We start from the raw sequence: 21366 nt of genomic DNA on the forward strand, positions 1-21366 counted from the left end.
ATGTTCATCACTTTTTCTATTCTGTTCGAATTGATAATTAATTAATAGTTTATTCTTGCCTTAGGGTATGAGTTATGGTAAGTGATGGAAGTGACTTAATTTGTGTTGATCCTCATAGGATGTAATAGATGGTACTGGATATGCTACTTCACAATGGTGCAAAACCGAAAATTATTGTGTACCTTACAACATATGTTGTCTGTGAATGTAAACCTTATATCTTTTCCCTCGGCTCCAACTCAGATTGGTAATAATGTAGTGGTGCACAAAATATGCACAAAATTCATCGGTAATTTCGTCGATAACCAAAAATTCATCTGTAATAAAGATTAAATCTATCTGTAAATCTGTCTATATTAAGTAATTTTCTAGTTGTGTACAATGAGTTTTATGATGGCCTATTTATAAGTTTCATAAATTGGTTCATTACAATTTCTAGATAATTATTCTAGTTCTTGATATTATAAATATTTCGAGATATTATCTTCCTATATCTTTCTAATTATTTGATTTATTTACTTATTTTTTAGAGTTCTCCATTATAATATCTAGATATTTAATTTTATGAAACAAGATAATGAGAATTCTAGAAAATTTCACAAATGTGTAGCATAATCAATACTCCTCCTTAATACACATTTGTGTAACTCCAAGCATCTTTCGAAATAGTTCGAACTTTGATCTTAGTAGTGCCTTGGTGAAGATGTCAGTCAGTTGCTCATCTGTGTTGCAATACTCGATCTTTATCTTTTTTCTCCAATATGGCTTCTCTTATAAAATGATACTTGATAGCTATATGCTTGGTCTTACTATGAAGAATTGGATTGTTTGTCATTGCTATTGCTGACTTGCTGTCTCACAACATAGTTGTTAGTTCTTCTTGCTGCTCTCCTATGTTTTCGAAAATTTTTCTTAGCCATATTGCTTGATTAGTAGCATTTGCAACTGCAACATACTCAACTTCAGCAGATGATTGAGCCACAGTTTCTTTTTTTTTTATGCCCAAGATAATACTCCTAATCCTAGTGTAAATGCATATCCAGAAGTGCCTTTCATGTCGTCAATTGATCCTGCCCAATTACTATCGACATATCTAAGTAGTTTTGGATCTTCAGTACATTTGTAGTGAATGCCATAATTCTTTGTACCTTGTAGATATCTTAAGATCCTTCTTGCAGCTTCATAGTGCTTCTATCTTGGATTTTGCATGAATCTTGATAATAGACTTGTTACATACATGATGTCGGGTCTTGTGGTAGTTAAATAAAGGAGGCTTCTAATAAGGCTTCTGTATTGTGAAGCATCCGCCTCTCCAGATCCATCTTTTTGTAATTTTTCATTATGGACTAGAGGAGTAGATACTACTTTGCAATTATTTATCTTGAACCTTTGTAGAAAATTTTAAGTATATTTCTTTTGCGAGATGAAAATTTCATCTTCATTTTGGTTTACCTCAATACCAAGAAAATAGTGCATCAATCCTAAGTCAGTCATCTCAAATGTCTTCTTCATTTTGCTTTGAATTCTCTAATCATGGTCTCATTGTTTTCTATGTAGATAAGATCATCCACGTACAAGAAAATTATGAGAGTGTTTGAATTACTTTGTGTCTTGATATAGAGTGTAGGCTCACTTTTACTCCTCCTGAATTCATGATCAGTGAAATATTAGTTAATTTTACTGTACCATACTCACGGAGCTTGCTTGAGTTCATAGCGCTTTCGTTAGTCTAAACACCTTATCTTCATGTCTTTCTACAACGAACCATTGTGGTTGATCAATGTATACTTCTTCCACCAGTTATCCATTTAAAAAGGCAGATTTTTTGTCCAGTTGATAGATCTTCCATTGCTTTTGTGCGGCTAGTGCAATGAGTGTCCTTATTATATCTAGGCGAGCTACAAGTATAAATGTCTCTGTGTAATCTATCCAAAGAATTTGTACATATCCTTTAGCTATGAGCCTTGCCTTATACTTTTGAATAGATCTATCGGGATTGTGCTTAGTCTTATATATCCATTTGACTCCAATAACATCTTTATTTAAAGGATGATCTACCAGTTTTCATGTGTTGTTCTTCTCAATCATCTTGATTTCTTTTTCCATGGTATTTTTCCATTCTTCTTGCTTTTCTGCTTCTTCAAATTTTGTAGGCTTGATCTTGGTAAAATTGCATGTTTTACATACGTCTTGTAGAGGCTTAGCTCTTCTTGGAAAAAAAAATCAGTGGTTGCTTTTACTGTTGCAGTAATTGTGCTTACTTCCTCACGTTCTTGTTCTTCTAGTCTTGTAGGTAGTTGATGTGATACTTCACTGCTTCCTTTCTCGATTTTTTTCATCTTTCTAGTTCCATGAAGCATTTCAGTCAAACTCCACATCTCTGCTGATGATGAGTTTCTTTGTTTGTAAGTTATACACACGGTATCTTTTTTTATTGTGTACTATACCGAAAGAAGATTCCTTTCTCTGTCTTCTCATTTTTGTGTGGGAATGTGGACATAGCATATCATCCAAAGACTTTTAGATGCTTTGTGGAAGGTTTTCATCCACTCCATGCTTCGATTGGAGTTTTATTTTCTACTACCTTAGTGGGACAACGATTTAGTAGGTATACTACTGTGTAAACAGCTTTTACCCAAAAAATATTTGGTAGATTTTTCTCCTTGAGGATCGAGCGTGCCATCTCCATCATAGTTCTATTTTTTCTCTCAGATGCTCCATTTTGCTTAGAAGCATATCCCTCTATGAGTTGACGTTCAATACCCTCTTCTTCGCAGAATTTATTAAATTCTTTGGAAGTGTACTCAGTTCCTTTGTCGCTATGAAGTACCTTGATGCTACGACCACTTTGCTTCTCCACATGTTGCTTGAACTTCTTGAAGATTCCAAAAATGTCGAATCTTTCACATAAAAAAAATCCCATGTCATTCTAATATAATCATCGATGAAGAGAATGAAATACTTGTTGTTATTGAGTGATGGAGTCTTCATCGGACCACAAATGTCAGTGTGAACTAATTTAAGCATCTTCTTGGCTCGTCAAGCTTTTCTAGAAGAAAATGGTTGATGATGTTGCTTGCCAAACAAGCATCCTTCACAAGGTTGATTAATCCTTGTGTTGCTTGGTAGATCTCTCATTAGTTGCTTTTGATGTAGTAACTTTAATCCATGAAAGTGAAAATGGTCAGATCTTTAATGTCATAGCCATGAATTATTTTCTTGTGCCTTTAATGCAGTTTCTATGATATAACTCCATTTTAGTGGAAAGCTCATGTTTTTCATTTTGACAATTACTAGAAGTTTTTTAGTTTTTCTTTTACATATGGTGCATGAATCTTCTTCAAAGTTTAATACATAGCATTTTTCCATCATTTGGCCAATATTAAGTAGATTCTGTGCTAGTTTAGGAACTAACAGAACATCATGAATATTTTTAGTTCCTATCTTGGTATGGACGGTAATTGTACCTTTGCCATTTGCCTACACGATCATTCCATCTCCAAGTCTGATGCCAGATCGAACATATTTATTGATGCCACTAAATAGGCTTTGATCACCTGTCATGTGATTATTGCAACTATTATCGAGATACCATATGTCATCTTTCTTCTTGTACTCTTCTTGTGATAATGCATAGAAGAGGCACTCTTCTCTCTCCTTTTCTTCAAAGAAGATTGCGTGATGATTGATCTTCATCCTACAATATTTTTCCATAGGCCCAAACCTTTTACAATTGCGGCACTGTGGTTTTCACGATACCAACAATCTTTTTTTAGGTGGTTGGTCTTTTTGCATATGCCACATGGAGAATATTATTTTTTATCTTCAATTTTATTTTCTATTTTTCTAGAAGTGTTTGAACTTCTAGAATTTTCTTGTCTTTTTTCTCCTCTTTTATTTAGATTTTGAGATTTTATATTGAGCTTATACTGAAATGCATTTTTTTTTATTGAATCCCCATCATCTCGACTTGCTAGTCTTTGTTCAAAAGCATGTAATGAGCTTATTATCTTCAATTGTTGACACTTTAGGATCAAAATTGGAAGGCAAACTAATAAGTATTTTTTTCATTATCTTTTTATCGGACAAGTCTTTCCTATAACATTTCATTTCAGTTACTAAGCTCATTAATATTTTATAGTAACTTTTTATTTTCTCAAAATATTTCATTTTTATATTTGCATATTGCTTTCTTAGAGATTGGAAGAGGATTATACGTACCTTTGTGTCGCCTCTGAACTCTTACTTGAAATTTTTTCACACTTCCTTAGCTGATGATATTCCTCTTATCCTTGAGAAGATTGTCTTCGTTACAACTTGTTAGAGAAAGTATAGAGCAATATAATTTCTTTGTTGCTCTTTTTTCAATTTCTTGTTTTCTGCAGTGAAAATGTTACTTAACTCTCTGGCATGATAAATCCTTCGTGCATAGCATCCTACAAGTCTTGTACTTGTAAAAAGGTTTTCATTTGAGATTTTCAGTCCTCATAAATGTCTTCTAACAATATGGGCACAAAAATATTTATAGTTGAAATAGTCATGGTTATGGAGAAATTTATTTGAGTGGGTTATAATGTGGGGGATATGAATAGTTGATAAGTTAGAAAGAAAGATTTTATGCCCAATAGATGATCAAATGTAGCTCTGATGCCACTGTTAATTTTATGAAATAATTTGAAGTTAGTTTAGTGGTACACGAAACTGGCTCCGCATATTTCGCATAGATAGACCGGCAAGTATACCGGGTCGTCCAAGTAATACCTGAGGTGAGTCAGGGTCGATCCCACGAGAATTATTGTTTTGAGCAAGCAGTGGACACCTTGCAGATCTTAATTAGGCGGATAAAAAATTATGAGTTGTCACGAAAAAAGCATAAAACAAAATAAATAAATAAAAGTTACTGGATATATAGGAATTCAATGGTATAGAATGGTTGAGGCTTCGGAGATGCTTTGTCTTTCCGAATTAACTTTTCTTACTGTCTTCTTCAATAGCCTTCTGATTCCTTCAATGGCAGCCGTAAGTGATTAACTCATGTCCTCTCATCAAGTTAACCTCCTCTACTGCAGCAATCCACCACGTTGAGATGACTCATGTCCTTTCATCAAGCCACCTCTAGGTGTCTCACTGTAGCAGAAGATGAAGCTCTAAGCAGTCCACTCCCCCTTCACGATCCTACTCAAGGTGCCACAGACAAGGCAGATCTTCCGGATCAGAAAGTGCTGCTTCTCTGACTCTAGCTTTAACGCCACAGAGACTTCATGCACCCATAGTCAACGGGATTATATGTCACATATCCAAAGTTTCTCAGATGCTCTATAGGAATCCGCAATGTAATCTCTAGCTTTAGTTCAACGCTATCCGGGTCAGGCATCGCATGGAACCCAAGTAGAACAAGGATGATTATCACGGGTAACCTTCAATTCATAAGATGAAGAACGAGGTTGCATAAGAGAATAGAATCAGACATATTGAATGAAAACAGTAATATTATTGATCTATGAAACTCGGCAGAGCTCATAACCTTAACCTTAGGAGGTTAGTGACTCATATTGTACATAGTAGTGTTCAAAAATAATTGGGAAGGAAGAAGATCCTAAACATGGTTGATCTTCTCCTATATATACTAATCTAATAACTAAAGATTACAGAAATAAGATAAACTAAGTTGATAGTACGAAAATTCACTTCTAGAGCCCACTTGGTGAGTGTTTGGGCTGAGCTAGGGTGTCTCCCACGTGCTAGTGTCCTTTAGGGGCGTCGAATGTTGGCTAGGGACCCCCTTTTGGGCGTTGAACTCTAGTTGCTCCTCTGTGGGTGTTGGACGCCAGTAATGGGGCTGGTGGCTGGCGTTGAACGCCAGTTTTGGGCCTTCATTTCCAAAACAATGTTTGGACTATTATATATTTCTGAAAAGTCCTGAATGTTAGATTTCTATAGCCGTTGAGAGCGCGCTATTTGGACTTCTGTAACTCCAGAAAATCGCCTTCGAGTGCACAGAGGTCAGATCCTAACAACGTTTGCAGTCCTTTCTCTGCTTCTGAATCAGACTTCTGCTCAAGCTCCTCAATTTCAGCCAGAAAATACCTGAAATCACCATAAAACACACAAACTCAAAGTAGAATTCAAAAATGTGAATTTTGCACTAAAACCTATAAAAACATAATAAAACTTAAACAAAACATACTAAAAACTATATGAAAATAATACCAAAAAGCGTATAAAATATCTGCTCATCATTTAGTATATGATAGACTTGAATTGTGTAGTAAGAATACTAATGATAGTTTTAATAAAGAAGTGATTTGGATTAATGGTTTGAGACATTTGATAGTTATATTATTGATGGGTTAAGGAGAGAGTACAAATGATAGTAAAATCTTATATATTTGTTAGTTATTTATAATAACTTTCATGATGGCCTATTTATAGGTTTCACAAGTTGGTCCATTATAATTCCTCATAAATTAATTTAGTAATGAACAAAATAATAGTGATAATCATGAATATGGGTATATGGTGTGTTGTCCACTGGACCTGTGAAAAAAAAATTGGACGCTTTAAAAACGCAACCCATGTTGTGGGCTGAAAAATAAAAAAAATTGACACATAAAGTAAAACGCACTATGTGTTTTGATGATTCAAAAAAAAAAGAATATTGTGCCCTTAATAAACGCAGGCTGCGTTTGGGCCAAAACGAAACAAAAATATTTTGAAAAACGGCAAAAAAGTAAAACAAGCTGTGTTTGTTTAATTTCTTGAATAAAAAAATTAAAATACAAATAAAATGGGTAAAATAGAAATTACGTTTTGGACTGATACTATAACAGTGAAAATTTATTGCATATGTCTATTTCATTACACTACACCAAAATTTTTTCCAAAAAAAAAAGCCACAATTTCTATATAATTCTAATTTTTGAATATTATAGATATTTTTAAATATTATTTTTTAAAAATTTTTAATCACTTAATTTATTTATTTATTTTCTAAAATTTTTTATTATAATATTTAGATATTTATTTTTATAAAATAAGATCATCAAAATTCTAAAAAATTCTACAAATATATAGATAATCAATAAAAGACAATTGACAGCATCACACACCGGACTCTCCTCAACTTCACAGGAATATGGAGTATGAGTCTATGACCTGATTGATGAGATGTTGAGTGTCTCTTGTGGTGGTGAAGCTCTCTGTCTGTCATGATCTGAAACCAATGGCTGACTCGACGAGTCAAAGAGATTTCGGCGATTCGAATTTTTGTGTGGTTTTCCAGAGTCAATTTCAAGAATCCCCGCGCTTCTTTCATCATCCATGCTACAAGTCTTTGTCCATGATCTTCGTTGAGTCCACGATCGTTCTATCTCTCGATTGCCAATGGGGACATGGGATCTAGAACCATTTCTCTACAATAATGACATGAATGCTCTGAGGAGTTAAATCGCTAAATTTGTTGCCGGAAGAGTAAAACTATAAAAAAAGACAAAAGAAAAAAAATAGGAGTGATAGTGACACTATCACAAAAACGGATAAATCAAACCCTAACCAAGCCAAAACTCAGAACCAGAACCCTTTCTCCTCATCTCCTCTCACCTCTCTCTCACTGCTCGCCCATCCAGCGGCATGTTGTTTCCCTAACTCTGTCTCCGCTGCGTGCTCCCCTGCCTGGCGTCATCTTCTCCCTTGAGTATGGATCACTGCTCACCTCTGCTCCCTTGATTTGCTTTTGATTTTGTTTTGAATTTGAATTGGCTGTTGCTTATTTTTTTTAATTTTTTTAATTTGGGAATCGCAAGCTGAGATGCTTCATTTGTGGTTGTTTGTGAAAGTGCTTTCCCGACATGTCTCGTATTTTCTAGCGGCACTGCTTCCTCTATCCTTTAGCAGATTTGATTCTCTGGCTTCTTATGGTTCCTTGGGTATGGTTTGCTAATTTCTTGCCCTTTTTTTTATCAGTCGCCATATTGTTTGACATGTTGTTTCTTCCTGGTTAATTTTATAGTTGTGGGCTCGTGTCTTTATTTTTGAGAAATTTCAAATTAGTGCTTGAACTAGGTGAATTATAGGCTTCAATGTTCAGACGTTATTAGTTGTAGTGCACATTTCTATGAACCTTTGTTGTTGATCTTTTTCTTGAGTTCTGCATTATTAGTTCACCAACTTTTTTTCTATTGGATGCACATCAATTGCTTGATGGTTTGTTTGGAAGAGTTTTGTTAATAGAAACATAGACATATTAGGTTGTTCAATCAAACCTTGCCAATATCTAATTTTCTGAGAGAAGTTGTTGGGCCTAATAATTGCTGAGGTCAAATAAAATTTACTTTATTATCTTTTTGGTGGTATAGAGAATGAACTACTGATATAAAGTATACTTTAAATGCATAAATATAATTATCTACTCAGTAGTATGTACTAATGTGGTTAATAATATTCCTAATTAACCTTAGTTCTCTTTTTTATGCTGAAATTCCTGAAATCAACATTATTTTGGTAATGCCCATAGCCATAGCAAGGTAGCAAACAAGAGTTATTGTTTACATTCCATGGCATTTCTTGTGTTTCTTACTTATTTAGCTCTGTATATTCTGAACCACTTCAGAAGAAGAAGTTCCACCATTCATATCACTATGGTAGCATCCATTTCTCAAACAAGTAATTTTCCATATACTCAACTCTTTTAAGAGTCTAATCTTTGTGGATATTTCTTTTTACATGAGTGTTATTTTGTGATCATGATAATATTAGTTAATGTAGTTCAAGCTATCTCCATGAGAGAGGATTTAGTTCGATATATGGAGAAGAAGGAAGCTCCAGCAATGGTAAGAAGCATTCTATGTTATTTATAGGGCAAATTGATCAATAGAAGTGAGTTGGCAGCAAAGAAACTTCTTAAAAATTTGTAAGGATACTTTATTTGATTTGCTTCTTTCAACCTTTCTCTCATTATAGCACTAGACAGTAGTTGACATTGTTCGTTCGACGATGATTCTTTCAATCTTGTTATTAAATTGTTGTTGTGTGATTGAAATATGAAATTATTTAATAGAAGATAAGGAGAGAAAGAATTTACAATTGAAGTGGAGGCTATACGTCATGTTAGACATAAACATCTTGTGCGTATTGCATAGAGGGGGTTAAATGGTACTTCTTTTTAGCAAAGCAATAAATCATTTTAAGTTATTATATGTGCTCTCACAACTCCAAAATACATAGTATCTCTTTCTTTGTATTATCAATAGCATTTTTGCTTTAGTGTTTGTTTCAATATTCAGGCTGCTAGTGGATGAATATGTGAATAATGGTAATCTAGAGTAGTGCATGCATGTTGCCATGGAACAAGGGACACTTACCTAGGAGATCCATGAAAGTTGTACTCACAGTTATTTGGTAAGTTCAGCTTTCTACTTTAAAACATTGGCCTTGGTAATTGCCAACACATTTCTATTTTTATCTTAAGTTCTTTGCCTCTGAATGGATTTGATTGTAATCTGATATGTTATCCTATATTACTAATAGTATTCTTTTTTTCTTGTTAAATAATACTATGGTTAAGTTTTAATATGAGAAAGTTTCACTGATATCACTCTCTATTTTACCTTCATTCTTGGCAAGCTTGCTTACTTACATGAAGCAATTGAATCGAAAGTTGTAAAGTCTAGCAATATATATATTGATTGATGATGAGTTCAATAAGATGTTTTATGTTGTGAAAATGAAAACTCAGTCTTAGTGGCTATGCATTCCTATCTCTTTTAACTACATTAAACTATTATTTTTAAATAATAACCTGGTCATTGTTTTTCTATGACTTAAGAGATAACATAACCTTATTTGAATGTTATTGCAGGTACTCCAGTGAAGATGTTAGAGAGCTAATAATGATGTATTTTGATACTTGATTTTGTAACAGTTTAAATTCATTTAATTCAGGATATTTGCTTTTCAACACTATTACTTAACTTTCATATTTTTATTATTAAGAATATTACTTATATGGATGATAATAATTTTTAATTTTGTATGATATAATTTTGTGTTAAGTAACATTTTATTATATTTTATTTTTTAAATTTATCTTTCATGATTAGCCAGAAAAAATAACATAATTAAATAACCCACCAACATTAACCACAAAAAAAATGTGACAAAAAAAACCTGGCTTGCTAATATTAGCCACGGATCGTAGAATTACGCTTTTTATTTAGTTTATTTTTATTTAGCCATAGTTTAAAGTGTGATAATGATGTTAAAACCATGGCTATTTAAAGGTTTCCAGTTCACAAATTCGTGGCTAACAGGCCAAAAATCATGGTTTAGTCTAATTACCTAACAAATTTATGATTCTAAAATTAAAAAAAAAAAGAAAATAGCATTATTCCGAGTACATGGAAATAAAAGACGTACTCTCTTTATTAGCCATCTACACATATACTTTACCGTTTATCTCTTAAATATTGAAATGTTGAGCACATTCGGAAAATTCCAAATTTTAGGAAAAGTAATTAAGAAGGGTAGAAAGGAAAACAAAAGTTAGAGAATGGTGGAAAGAAAAACAAAATTAAAGGGATTATTGATTTAGGTATAAGGCATAAAAATATAATTGATTAAATATTTTAAAAATATTTTTAATAAAAATATTTAAAAAAAATGAAGAACACTTACACTATGCTCATGCAAACGGCACCGCTAATGGCAGCACGTACAGCAAAAGATGGAGGAGGGAGACAGGTTGGATGATTGGATGAAGAATATTGGCGCAATAAATGAGTGAAAACAAGCACTGCAAAGAGAATGTGAATAAACAAGAGTGTGATTGACGTTGTTAATGGCTTGTGTTATTACACCAATCTTAATTTTGCAAAACCAGCAATTAATGTGAATTATTCAAATTATAATTTAATAAAATAATTTAAAATAATTATAATTAATTGAATTGTTTGATTTTTAATTTGTTAGACACTTAATTCTCTGTATTTTTTCATATTTTTTTTTGTCCTCTTCTAAACTCCTACTCCTTTATATATATATATATATATATATATATATATATATATATATATATATATATATATATATATATATATATATATATATATATATATGTATTGTCACATGCGTATCTTTTATCTATCTTTAATTTATACATATATTTTTTGAAAATATAATTTTTTTATTTTTTAATTTAAATTAATTATTTTGATTTTTTATTTTAGACTTAATTTTTATATATTTGGCCTGTATAGACAAAGTACTTAAAAAAATGAATTTCTAATTAAAATTAAATATGTCTTTATTAAATTTTTAAATTTTATATAATACTGATTAATACTCTTTTAACATGTATTGGTTGAATTCCTTAATTTTTTACTTTCATTCTTTCAGAGGACAAAATCATGTTATTTAAAGAAATAATTTTGTTACGAAAATAATTTTTTAAATGAACAATCGATTATAAAAATATTCGATAATAAAAATTAAAAAATACATAAAAATTTAAAAATATTAACAAGAAAGTTGGCATTTGTTTTAACATTTTTTAACTTTAATATTTATTTATTTATTATTTTATTCATAAATTATTTGTTAAAAAATATGTTTACATCAATAAATTTTAATATTAATTAATAGATCCTTTGGTGTAAAACTAATTTTGGTTGTGATTTTTTTATTTCAATTGATATTTTTTATTGCTATATAGTATCGTAAAAAATATAAAACTAATTCTCTTTATATACAAGTGATACCAAATTTTTCTAAAATAACATAATAAAATAATAATTTATTTCAATTGATGCCATATAAAAATTAATTGTTAATTTAATAAAAAATTAAATAATTAAAATCATACATTTAATAAAAATATAATTTTGTAATTTTAAAAATATTAAAAATATATTTTAAAAATGAACCAATCAAACATAATTTTTTTTATTTTCCATACTTAAAAATAAATCTTCCTTTTACAAAGGTAAAAAATTGAAAATTATTTTCTAAAACTAAAAATAAAAAATATTTTCACAAACTAATCAAACCCATGAATCATCAAAATGAAAATTATGAAAATTTTTTATGTTAGGTATTTTTTTTGGCCGAACAGTTTTAGTCACTTAAAAAATTTACATTGGAACAGTTATCTTTCTTTAGTAATAATAATATAAAATGCTACCGTCTTGCAGAACTTGTTAATATTATTGGAAGCATCCATGGTTGCTCAAGAATACACTAAAGAATAATGATACTACTGCGCACCATAATCATCATCTTTTTCTTTGTTTCTTCCTTTCTTAGCCTTCACATGGCCGCTGCAGTCCAAATCATTTCCAAGTCAAAACTGGAAAAATGCGAAAAAAACTCCAACTCTGACGACAACCTTAATTGCACCACAAAAATCGTGGTCAACATGGCTGTTCCGAGTGGCTCAGTAATAACAATGGCTCTCTAAACAAATATTTATTTTATTTTATTCTTGTTTCAAATGTTGAGTACATATATATCTATACAATGCAATGGTGGTGCAGAGTGGAGGAGAGGCATCCATTGTTGCAGAGTTAGTGGAGGTGGAGGAAAACTCAACCACCAAGATGCAAACGCTGCGGATTCCACCTATCATAACTGTGAATAAATCTGCTGCTTTTGCATTGTATCAGTTATCATACATACGGGTACATACCACTATCACAACTTCTCTCTCTTGCAATGGACACATATAACTTGAATTAATTTGAGTTTGGATGCATGGCTCTTTAATTACTTTGTAGGATGTTCCTTATAAACCTGAAGAGTACTATATTAGGACACGAAAGTGTGAGCCAGATGCTAGTTCAAATGTTGTTAAGATATGCGAAAGGCAAGCCTTGTAATAATTCTGTTATTAGAAATGCATATTGGTGGATTGAATTCATTGATGAGAGTTTGTAGGATGTGTTGTTTCAGATTGCGGGATGAAGAAGGTCATATAATTGAAAAAACTCAGGTGCTGCTATTTATGTATTTTATATTTGATTATTTACGTAAAGATGTCTTTATACGATGATGGCAGATAATCGCTAAACAGTTTGAGATATTTATGCTTTAGCCAATATGTTGTCCATGTGGACCACAACGACGGATGCCTTCATCATGTGGAAACTTCTGTAAGTGCTTAAATTATTAATTTGCTATTAGTAAGTTATATAGAAAGGATTAGAACTAGAATTAGTGTTATAATGAATTGTTTAACTGGCCATCAGTTGATAAATTGACAAAAGGAAAGGCTAACACGGCCCATTGTGTGCGCTTTCCAGGTGAGTGGTAAGCTTTCATTCTTCCTATCTTATATCGATTCAAATTCAGATTCCCATTATGCTGATTCTCACTAACAGGAATAGGATGATCTTAAATGGAAGTAACCTACTTGTATTGTATGTATTTGTTTTTCAAATCATATCAGGTTTCATGTATTTGGTATTGGACGGCAAACCTTGGAATTTAGTATTCGAATACAGGTCAAGAGTGGGAACAAAGTTTCGGTATGTACATCATCATACTGGATTTTTGTTAATTGATTATTTAATCTGTTTTTACGTGTATCTAATAGAATTTTTCTTATCCATATTTGCCTGGCAGGAAGTGATTGTGGGTCCTGAAAACAAAACAGTGACATCTCAAGATAAATTTTTGAGGGTTAATCTTATTGGAGATTTTGTTGGGTATACAAGTATACCATCTTTTGAGAATTTCTATCTTGTTGTACCAAGACGGGTATGCTTTTAATGTTGACTAGTATAAGCCTGTTAACAATTATTATTTTGACATATTATAGGCAAAAATAAAATTGAAATTTTAGAATTTTCTTATCCCAGGGTGGCCCTGGTCAGCCACAGGAATTGGGAAGAAATATATCAATGTGGATGCTACTTGAAAGAGTTAGATTTACTTTAGATGGTTTTGAATGTAACAAAATTGGTGTTAGTTATGAAGCTTTTAATCAACAACCAAACTTTTGCTCTTCACCCTATTGGAGTTGTTTGCACAATCAACTCTGGAATTATTGGGAGGTCAGTAACTTCAACATTAAAGTACAATTTTCTTAATAGTTATTGAAAATCTGAGAGATTTTAGTATTATTATTATCAGGCTGATTTGAACCGCCTAAGTAGGAACCAGACGCCACTCTATGGTTTGGAAGGACAATTTGAAAGGATAAATCAGCATCCAGTTATGTTGCAATAGTTGTATATTTTTTATTTAATTTATATTTATAAATTGATAAGTTAATATATTCCAGTATATATTATTTCTAACTTATTTTCTTCTTTGCAGAATGCAGGGGGTTATTCTTTCTCCATAGGTATTACAGAGGTTCTTAATACAAACCTTGTGATAGAATTAAGTGCCAATGATGTAGAGTACGTTTATCAAAGGTAAGATTATTTAGTAGGTACATAGAATAATTATCAAAAGAGTGGTGGTTGCTTCATGGTTAGTATAGTCATGATGATTATGCTTTAACTTATTTTTTAAGCACTTTAGCCCAATTTTATGTATAACTTTTTAAAATTTGTTTGATATATTTCACTTTTTTATAGGAGCCCTGGAAAGATTCTCAGTGTTAGTATCCCTACATTTGAAGCTTTAACTCAATTTGGAGTTGCTACAATCACTACTAAGAATACTGGTGATGTGGAAGCATCATATAGTTTGACGGTACTTTGTTGTTCTACATTTCCATTATAGTTTCTCACCTTGTTAAGGTCTATGTTAAGCTTTCTGGCATCTAATTTTGTTATCCTTTCCTCTCTTTACTTGGAACATGGAATGATCATTTGATCATTTTTCTTTATTATGACTTGGATGTGTTAGTGGAATTCTGCTTGATTGAATTGATGCTAATGCTCCTAAACTCAGATGCTTAAGTTTTATAAAGTCTACAAAACTAGAATAAAATATGCTTGCATAGCAGTAATTTTTCAAGGGGTTCAACATTTAGCTTTAACATATTGCTCTATCTTGCAGTTTAATTGCTCCAAGGATGTCACCTTAATGGAGGTATTATTTAAAACATATATGATGTGTTCATTTTCAACAAATGATTGATACTCTAATATATGCTGCTGCTTCTTTTTTTTTTTTTCAAAATCAATTATAGGAACAATTTTTAATAATGAAGCCAAATGAGATTACAAACAGATCATTTAAAATATACCCGAACACGGATCAAGCCTCAAAATATTTATGTGCAGGTAACAAAAGGTTATACTTAAGTAATTCACATTTTTTTTTATGTATAATATGGTGAAGACATTAACTCTTTTTTTTTTTTTGGATGAAGCTATACTAAAAGATTCTGATTATAGCGAAGTTGATAGAGCTGAATGTCAGTTTACTACTATGGCAACTGTTCTTGATAATGGAACCCAAGTATGTTCTTTTCTGGTTCTAGAATTTTTTTGTCTTTATTTTCCCTTGAGATGAAACAAACTCAAATCAACATAATACGTTCTGATATTCTCAATAGTTGAAATGGAACAAAACATGAAATCTAGGAAATTACTGCAGGGAATGCCTTTTCAACCACCAGAGAATGACATTGGTTTCTTTGATTCTATTGAGCACATGTGGACCAAACTATGGACAAGCTTTGTAGACTTTGTTACTGGAAAATCTTGCAGGTATTATTATTTTTCTTTCGAAATGTACATATTTTACATAATTCAATAGAATCTATATGTTGAAATATGGATTTTTGCTATAAATTTTTAAGTAGAGATTTTTATTCAACAGGCAAAAATGCTCTGGTTTCTTTGACTTCAAGTGCCACATACAATATGTATGCTTGAGTTGGATATTAATGTTTGGTTTATTTCTAGCAATATTTCCAGCAGGTATGTTTTCCATTTAATGTGAATATTACTATAAATGAAGCTATTGATTTCAGTACTCACATTCATGAAGGGTAAATAATAATGTTCATTGGATTGCAGGGATTGTTGTATTATGGCTTTTGCATGAGGAAGGCCTATTTGACCCTATTTATTACTGGTGCGACGACACCTTTGTCGACGATCAAATCATGGATAAACAGAACTACAAATATGACAAAAGACACCACCATAGACAAGAAGCTAAGCACCCTAAGCATGGTTCCCAACATAGGCAAAGGACTAGTTATGAGCCCAAGCATAAGCAAAGGCATAAGCATTCTGAAGGAGAGTCTGGTAGTTTTGATCATTTGCATCATGTTCAGAAAGAAAATCACAAGCATGGACACAAGAAGAATAAAGATATCATGTTGCATAATGTTGACAATCGTGCTCATCATAAGCGTAAGAGAAATCGAGACACTTCAATCGGATTAGTCAAAGAGATGAAGCTGAATCGTGACAAACACAAACAAGAGTTGTAGATGAACTAGAGTCTATGTAAAGAAAGTTGTTATTATTTTCAGTATTAGACACTGCAATGCTTAGTGCAACTTTTTAACACCCTTCCTAGTTAGACATCATAAGTCTCCTATTATATTTTCTAATAGAATGGGGAACAGAAATTAAAGAAGAAAGTTATTGAAAGATGGACCTTGAACGTAATTTAATACTATCATTTGAAAGATGATTTTTCTTTCTTTTATAAGCTGGATTTATATTTTATAGTCTACATTTACATCACTTGTCACAAAGTAAAACTTATCCATTTCCCTCACTCTCTATAATTAAGGTAACTCATGTCATGAGGAATAATACAACATGATTTTTGTTCCTTTTATAGCATTTGCAGAGGAAAATCTAAGTAAAGTTACAATGTCTAAGTGACCTAATAAAACAAAACTATGAACCCCACATAGTTCTTTGGCTTCCAAAACATGTCTTCTTGCCTTGTGTGCTTTGAAAATACCAAAGATTGAGAAGGTGTTCAATGTAATTTCCTACTATATATAATGTGTGAGATTTCATTTCTGATTTGTGATGGTACATTCTCATTCTTGATTACTTTGATCTCTTTTAATCATCTGAACATGAAATCCATCTGGAAATTGTAATCCAGGCGTTCTAGTAATATTCCCTCCTTTGATAGGGTTCCACCTGAAATATTATTCATATTACTATTAAGAAGATACTCTTCATCTGAATTTAAATTTAATCTCAAAAGAAATATGCATGGTAGTTACAGTTTCATGTTGATGTTACCTGTACTTGGTCACCAAGCAATGAATAAAGACAGCCATCTGAACCTTAGTGAAGTCTGTTCCAACACAAAATCTCATGCCGCCGCCGAAAGCCATGAATTGTCTGGTTGCACCATTCAATTCTATTCCCTGTAAACCATTAATATATTAGTTTCTTAGATCCCTTAAAGGAGCTCTAAAAGACTAAAATCATGTAAATCTTTTTGCTGTTTATGACAATTGATAACTATACTCACTTTGCATCATATACTTATTAGACCAACTCATACTCCATTCCTATTAGATTTGGTATGGCCATGTTTTAAATATTTTAGGACTAGAATAACTGGACATATAGGTTGAACAAAAATGCTACATGCATGTCAAAAATCAATTACCAAAAATTTTCGATGTGTATTTTTTATTTTAATATGTATTATGTATGAGTGATTGATTTGGTAACTGGTTTTTTGTAACATCCAAGTTGTACCATATTATATGAAAATAGCATAACTGTGACAAAATATGTAGAAGACAGATCACATACCTCCCATCTGGAAGGGTTGAAGGAGAGAGGATCTTGATATTTGGCTGGACTTAAGTGAACAGCTGGGGGACACACCATTACTGCCCAGCCTGCTGGTATGGTATATCCTGCATTGCATGAGGTGGTGTTCATGTCAGATACATTACTTATATAAAAAGCCATGTATGTGTATGTGTGATGTGTGAACTGGACCAATCATTTCTTAACTAATAATTAGTTCCTATTATTTTAATTGCTAGTCCATCCCCCCCCCCCCCCCTATCAAATAAAATTGTTAAATACATTCAGTGTCCCTATTAGTCCAATAATTGGTTGATTTCATAACTATCAAATAAAATTGTCTTTAATAGTTTAATTATTATCCCATTTGAGTTTTCTTTTGAGGGGTTCTAAGGAGACAATTAATACACTTAATCACATACCTTTGAAATTAATTTCCCTTAGTGCCTTTCTGAAGATTCCTGGAACTATATTTGCAAGTCTCACAGTTTCATTAATGAACTACAAATCATCATGGACTTGAAAAAATGAGATTATATACACATGGAAATAATGAAGAAAAAAATATAGTATATAAGAGTAGTATACAAGAAAGCTTGTAATATTCTGTATTCACCTGAAATGTATATGTCATTGATTTGTATTCTTTCCATGTGACTCCGGAGTTAGGATCTTCGCGCCTTTTGAGTATGGATTCATGTTCTTCCTAAAAGGCAGAAAAATTTGAAGGGTCAAGATGAAGAAACTCAGAATGTCAAAAGCCAAAAAAATAGTTCAAAGGATGATGAGTAGTTTTTAATTAACAACATACTTGTAGTTGCTTGAGGACCAAGGGATTGTGAGAAAGGACTTTGATGGCGTAAGTGATTGCGAGAGAAGTGGTTTCAAAGCTTGCAAAGAGGAGGACAAACATGAGGTCCAAGGCTATGGCTTCTGTGAGGATTGTTCCCTCTTTCTTGAGTTCTTCAACTACATAGTCAAAGAAATCACTCTGCTCTTTCCTTGGCTTTGCTCTTCTTTCCTCAAGCATCTTCTTCAGCATCTTCATTGCCCTTTTCCTACCCTATGAACAAATTAAACAAACAACACATGCTCCTTCATTAAGACATTCTAGGTTGTGATGCACAGTTGTGCCAAATAATGCTACAACATTCAAAGAAAGAACTCAAAAGAGCTTATTATGATTTATATACTAATAACTATTGCTTTTGATCGAAGAAATTACCTGAAGACATTTATGATATGCTGTTCCTGGGAGGTCAAGAGGGAAGGAGATAAGTCCTTGTATAAATGCAACAAAGTTCTCCCTTAGATTCTCTGATGAATTCTTGGAGTCATAACTGATGAGTTTTTTGGCAGTTAAATCAAATATCATCTGCATGGAGATACAAACACAAATCAAACCATGTTTAGAAGAAGAATAAGAAGATTATGATATATTTGGATTGTGTATTAATGAATGAATGAATGAATTTCATACAGTGGCTGTTGCTTCTTTGAGTTCAACAGTGTCCTGGCATGACCAGTGTTGTAAGGAAGTGCATGCTGCATGTTCAACCTCAGAGAGCATCTTCTTAAGGCTTTCAGGACCAAAGAGACTCAGCACCATGTTCTTGAGGTACTTGTACATGAATCCATGTAATGATCCTACATTCTGTCTCCCAAAGATCTCTGTGAATGTGTCAGGGTACCAACTCTGGAACACTTGTCCCTCTTGCTGGAATATGAAGTAATTCAGATCAGGGTCTGTTGATACCACCACTGGTCTCCCCACCAAGTTAGTCTTGAATATTGATCCATACCTGAAAAAAAAAAGATTCAAAATCAGTCACTGTTTGTAACTAACTTATAAGGTTTCATTGGTCAACAACTGAAATAGTTATATATACCTTTTGATCCTGTGCTTGATGAAGGGAGAAATGTCATCAGAAGTGTTAGGAGAGAAGAACTGAAGGGTCTCACCAACAAGTGGCAACCCCATTGAACCTGGTGGAAGCCTTCCATTGCATGTGGGACTCTTCCATCTATAAGCCAAAAATGTTGGCAAGATAATGATCAATGCTACAAGATACAGAGGCCACATTTTTCTTCCTTAGAGAAGAAAAGAATGAATGAAAAATATAGCTAGAGAGAAGAGAAGAGAAGAAAACTAAAAAAGGAGTGGACAGGTTCAGAGTGAGTAACAGCAAGAACTAAGAAGAAAAAGAGGCTTGAGAGTTGAGAAGATAGTGTTGGATTTGCATACATATCAGCATGTTACAAGATCCTTTTATATAGGGAGAGGTCACTTCATAACAGAGCCTGTTGAAGAAGATAATAATAACAATAATAATAATAGTGGTGATACTAATATTATTAATAAAATAATGTATTTATTTTGGCTTCCCCTTATAGTATTTCGTGAAGTTGGTTGTTCAAAAAGCTGTACAAGTAGTTGGAGATAGAATAGAATAATTGGAGTTATATCTGTCTATATATTTAGACCACTTTATTTGCTTTGTCAACGGCATCAACATATATGATGTGTGTTATTGAAGAGATTAATTTGCAAACATATGATGATATGAATCTTACTTGATGCTTCCTCTCTCCCACGTCTTATTTATTTATTTATTTGTTTTAGTTTCCTATTATCCTGATTGTGATTGCAGCAAATAAAGAGTGCATATAACACGAAACTGAAGAAGCACGAGGCAGAATTGTGGCAGTTTTTTTAGGAGATATTGTGGGTATTCCCTAGATTTGATGAGAGAGTTGAAGCTGATGAGAGAGTAGTGATGAGGTTCATAGAATCTGAAAGTAAATCTTCCAAAGGATCATTTAATGCTTCAAAAAGTCCTTAAACTTGTGTGTCTCTACTAATGAATGCCTTAACCAACTTCATTCAAAATCTTGCAATATCTATGCTAAATTCTCAGTCTCTCTCATGTTGATGCATGCCACACATGCTAATATAGCAAATACCAATCAATAATCTTTCTATAGATAGATAGATCATAGATAATAATAATAATCTCATCATAGGTCCTAACTAAATTCTGTGCTTCAGCGGATTGTGTACACAAAATTCGAGTTATGGTGCAGTTGCAATTTTTTTTTTTTTGAAAAAAAAAATCACCGGGTAAAGAAGAAGAAACTTACAAAAATGATGCATAGTCAAAATTACCGAACAATATTTGAAAATGTAACTTCTTTAAATATAAAAAAAATTAATGTGCATTTAAAAAATGCATGCTAATATATATTTTACCGTGAAATTAATAATAACGTATTATATTTTATAATTCCATTAATATTCTTATATTATATGATGTTATTTTTATTTTAAAATAATTTATTTTAGCATAAATGGTTATATTATTTATTAAATTTAATATTTAAAAGTAAGATTTTGTTAATTAGTTATATAAAAAATTTTAAATTGTATACACTGATTATGTATAAAATCAACTGATTTAACCCGTTTTATTTTTTATTAATTTAGGACCTAATTTACGTTTTTAAAATATACCTGATAAAATATTAGGTCGAATCTAAATCTAATTAAACCTAGTGTGATTCGGTCTATGCACAACCTTAATACTACATACTACACTTTTATGAAAATTGTGGTATTTGAATAGGAAATGAATTTTGGAAACACAATGAGTTTGTTTGGAAATTTATAAAT

The 21366-nt window shown here is 32.0% G+C and overlaps 2 protein-coding genes and 1 long non-coding RNA gene across 6 annotated transcripts; 2 read left to right on the top strand and 1 right to left on the bottom strand.

Annotated features, from left to right (window-relative positions):
- Nucleotides 1–7110: 7110 nt before the first annotated feature.
- On the top strand, nt 7111–10049 carry LOC112800816 (uncharacterized). 4 transcript variants are annotated; one of them, XR_011881803.1, is made up of 6 exons: nt 7111–7693; nt 7803–7925; nt 8609–8661; nt 8764–8908; nt 9282–9396; nt 9857–10049. It is a non-coding gene; the product is annotated as an uncharacterized lncRNA (long non-coding RNA). The 4 variants fall into 4 exon arrangements; XR_011881804.1 differs by having other exon boundaries at nt 7119–7693; nt 8764–8828; XR_003201517.3 differs by having other exon boundaries at nt 7153–7693; nt 8755–8828.
- A 2255-nt stretch (nt 10050–12304) lies between these two features.
- Nucleotides 12305–16453, top strand: LOC112803277 (protein HAPLESS 2). Its single transcript, XM_029298680.2, has 18 exons — nt 12305–12430; nt 12528–12671; nt 12768–12856; nt 12943–12982; nt 13085–13142; nt 13239–13299; nt 13439–13517; nt 13615–13749; nt 13851–14045; nt 14125–14205; nt 14311–14411; nt 14577–14694; nt 15004–15036; nt 15137–15230; nt 15320–15423; nt 15547–15659; nt 15772–15872; nt 15972–16453. Exons 1-18 carry the CDS (start codon nt 12305–12307, stop codon nt 16391–16393), a joined length of 2094 nt encoding a protein of 697 aa, XP_029154513.1. The 3' UTR covers nt 16394–16453.
- A 109-nt stretch (nt 16454–16562) lies between these two features.
- Nucleotides 16563–19945, bottom strand: LOC112800818 (cytochrome P450 87A3-like). The gene is made up of 9 exons (XM_025843218.3): nt 19586–19945; nt 19177–19498; nt 18922–19071; nt 18508–18759; nt 18313–18402; nt 18119–18197; nt 17697–17803; nt 17172–17299; nt 16563–17066 (listed from the first exon to the last, which is right to left on the bottom strand). Exons 1-9 carry the CDS (start codon nt 19777–19779, stop codon nt 16961–16963), a joined length of 1428 nt encoding a protein of 475 aa, XP_025699003.1. The 5' UTR covers nt 19780–19945; the 3' UTR covers nt 16563–16960.
- Between the last annotated feature and the right edge of the window lie 1421 nt (nt 19946–21366).

The sequence above is a fragment of the Arachis hypogaea genome, chromosome 5, assembly GCF_003086295.3.
Source record: "Arachis hypogaea cultivar Tifrunner chromosome 5, arahy.Tifrunner.gnm2.J5K5, whole genome shotgun sequence".
Taxonomy (NCBI): domain Eukaryota; kingdom Viridiplantae; phylum Streptophyta; class Magnoliopsida; order Fabales; family Fabaceae; genus Arachis; species Arachis hypogaea.

Bases quoted from the DNA above. Each gene is read 5' to 3' on its own strand.
- LOC112803277 (XM_029298680.2), top strand. From the start codon at position 12,305: ATGGCCGCTGCAGTCCAAATCATTTCCAAGTCAAAACTGGAAAAATGC. The intron at 13,518-13,614 runs GTATGTACATCA...TTTGCCTGGCAG, and splicing joins AGAGTGGGAACAAAGTTTCG to GAAGTGATTGTGGGTCCTGA. The intron at 14,046-14,124 runs GTCAGTAACTTC...TATTATTATCAG, and splicing joins AACTCTGGAATTATTGGGAG to GCTGATTTGAACCGCCTAAG.
- LOC112800818 (XM_025843218.3), bottom strand. From the start codon at position 19,779: ATGTGGCCTCTGTATCTTGTAGCATTGATCATTATCTTGCCAACATTT. The intron at 19,072-19,176 runs GTATGAAATTCA...ATCTCCATGCAG, and splicing joins TCAAAGAAGCAACAGCCACT to ATGATATTTGATTTAACTGC. The intron at 18,198-18,312 runs GTGAATACAGAA...GATGATTTGTAG, and splicing joins CAATGACATATACATTTCAG to TTCATTAATGAAACTGTGAG.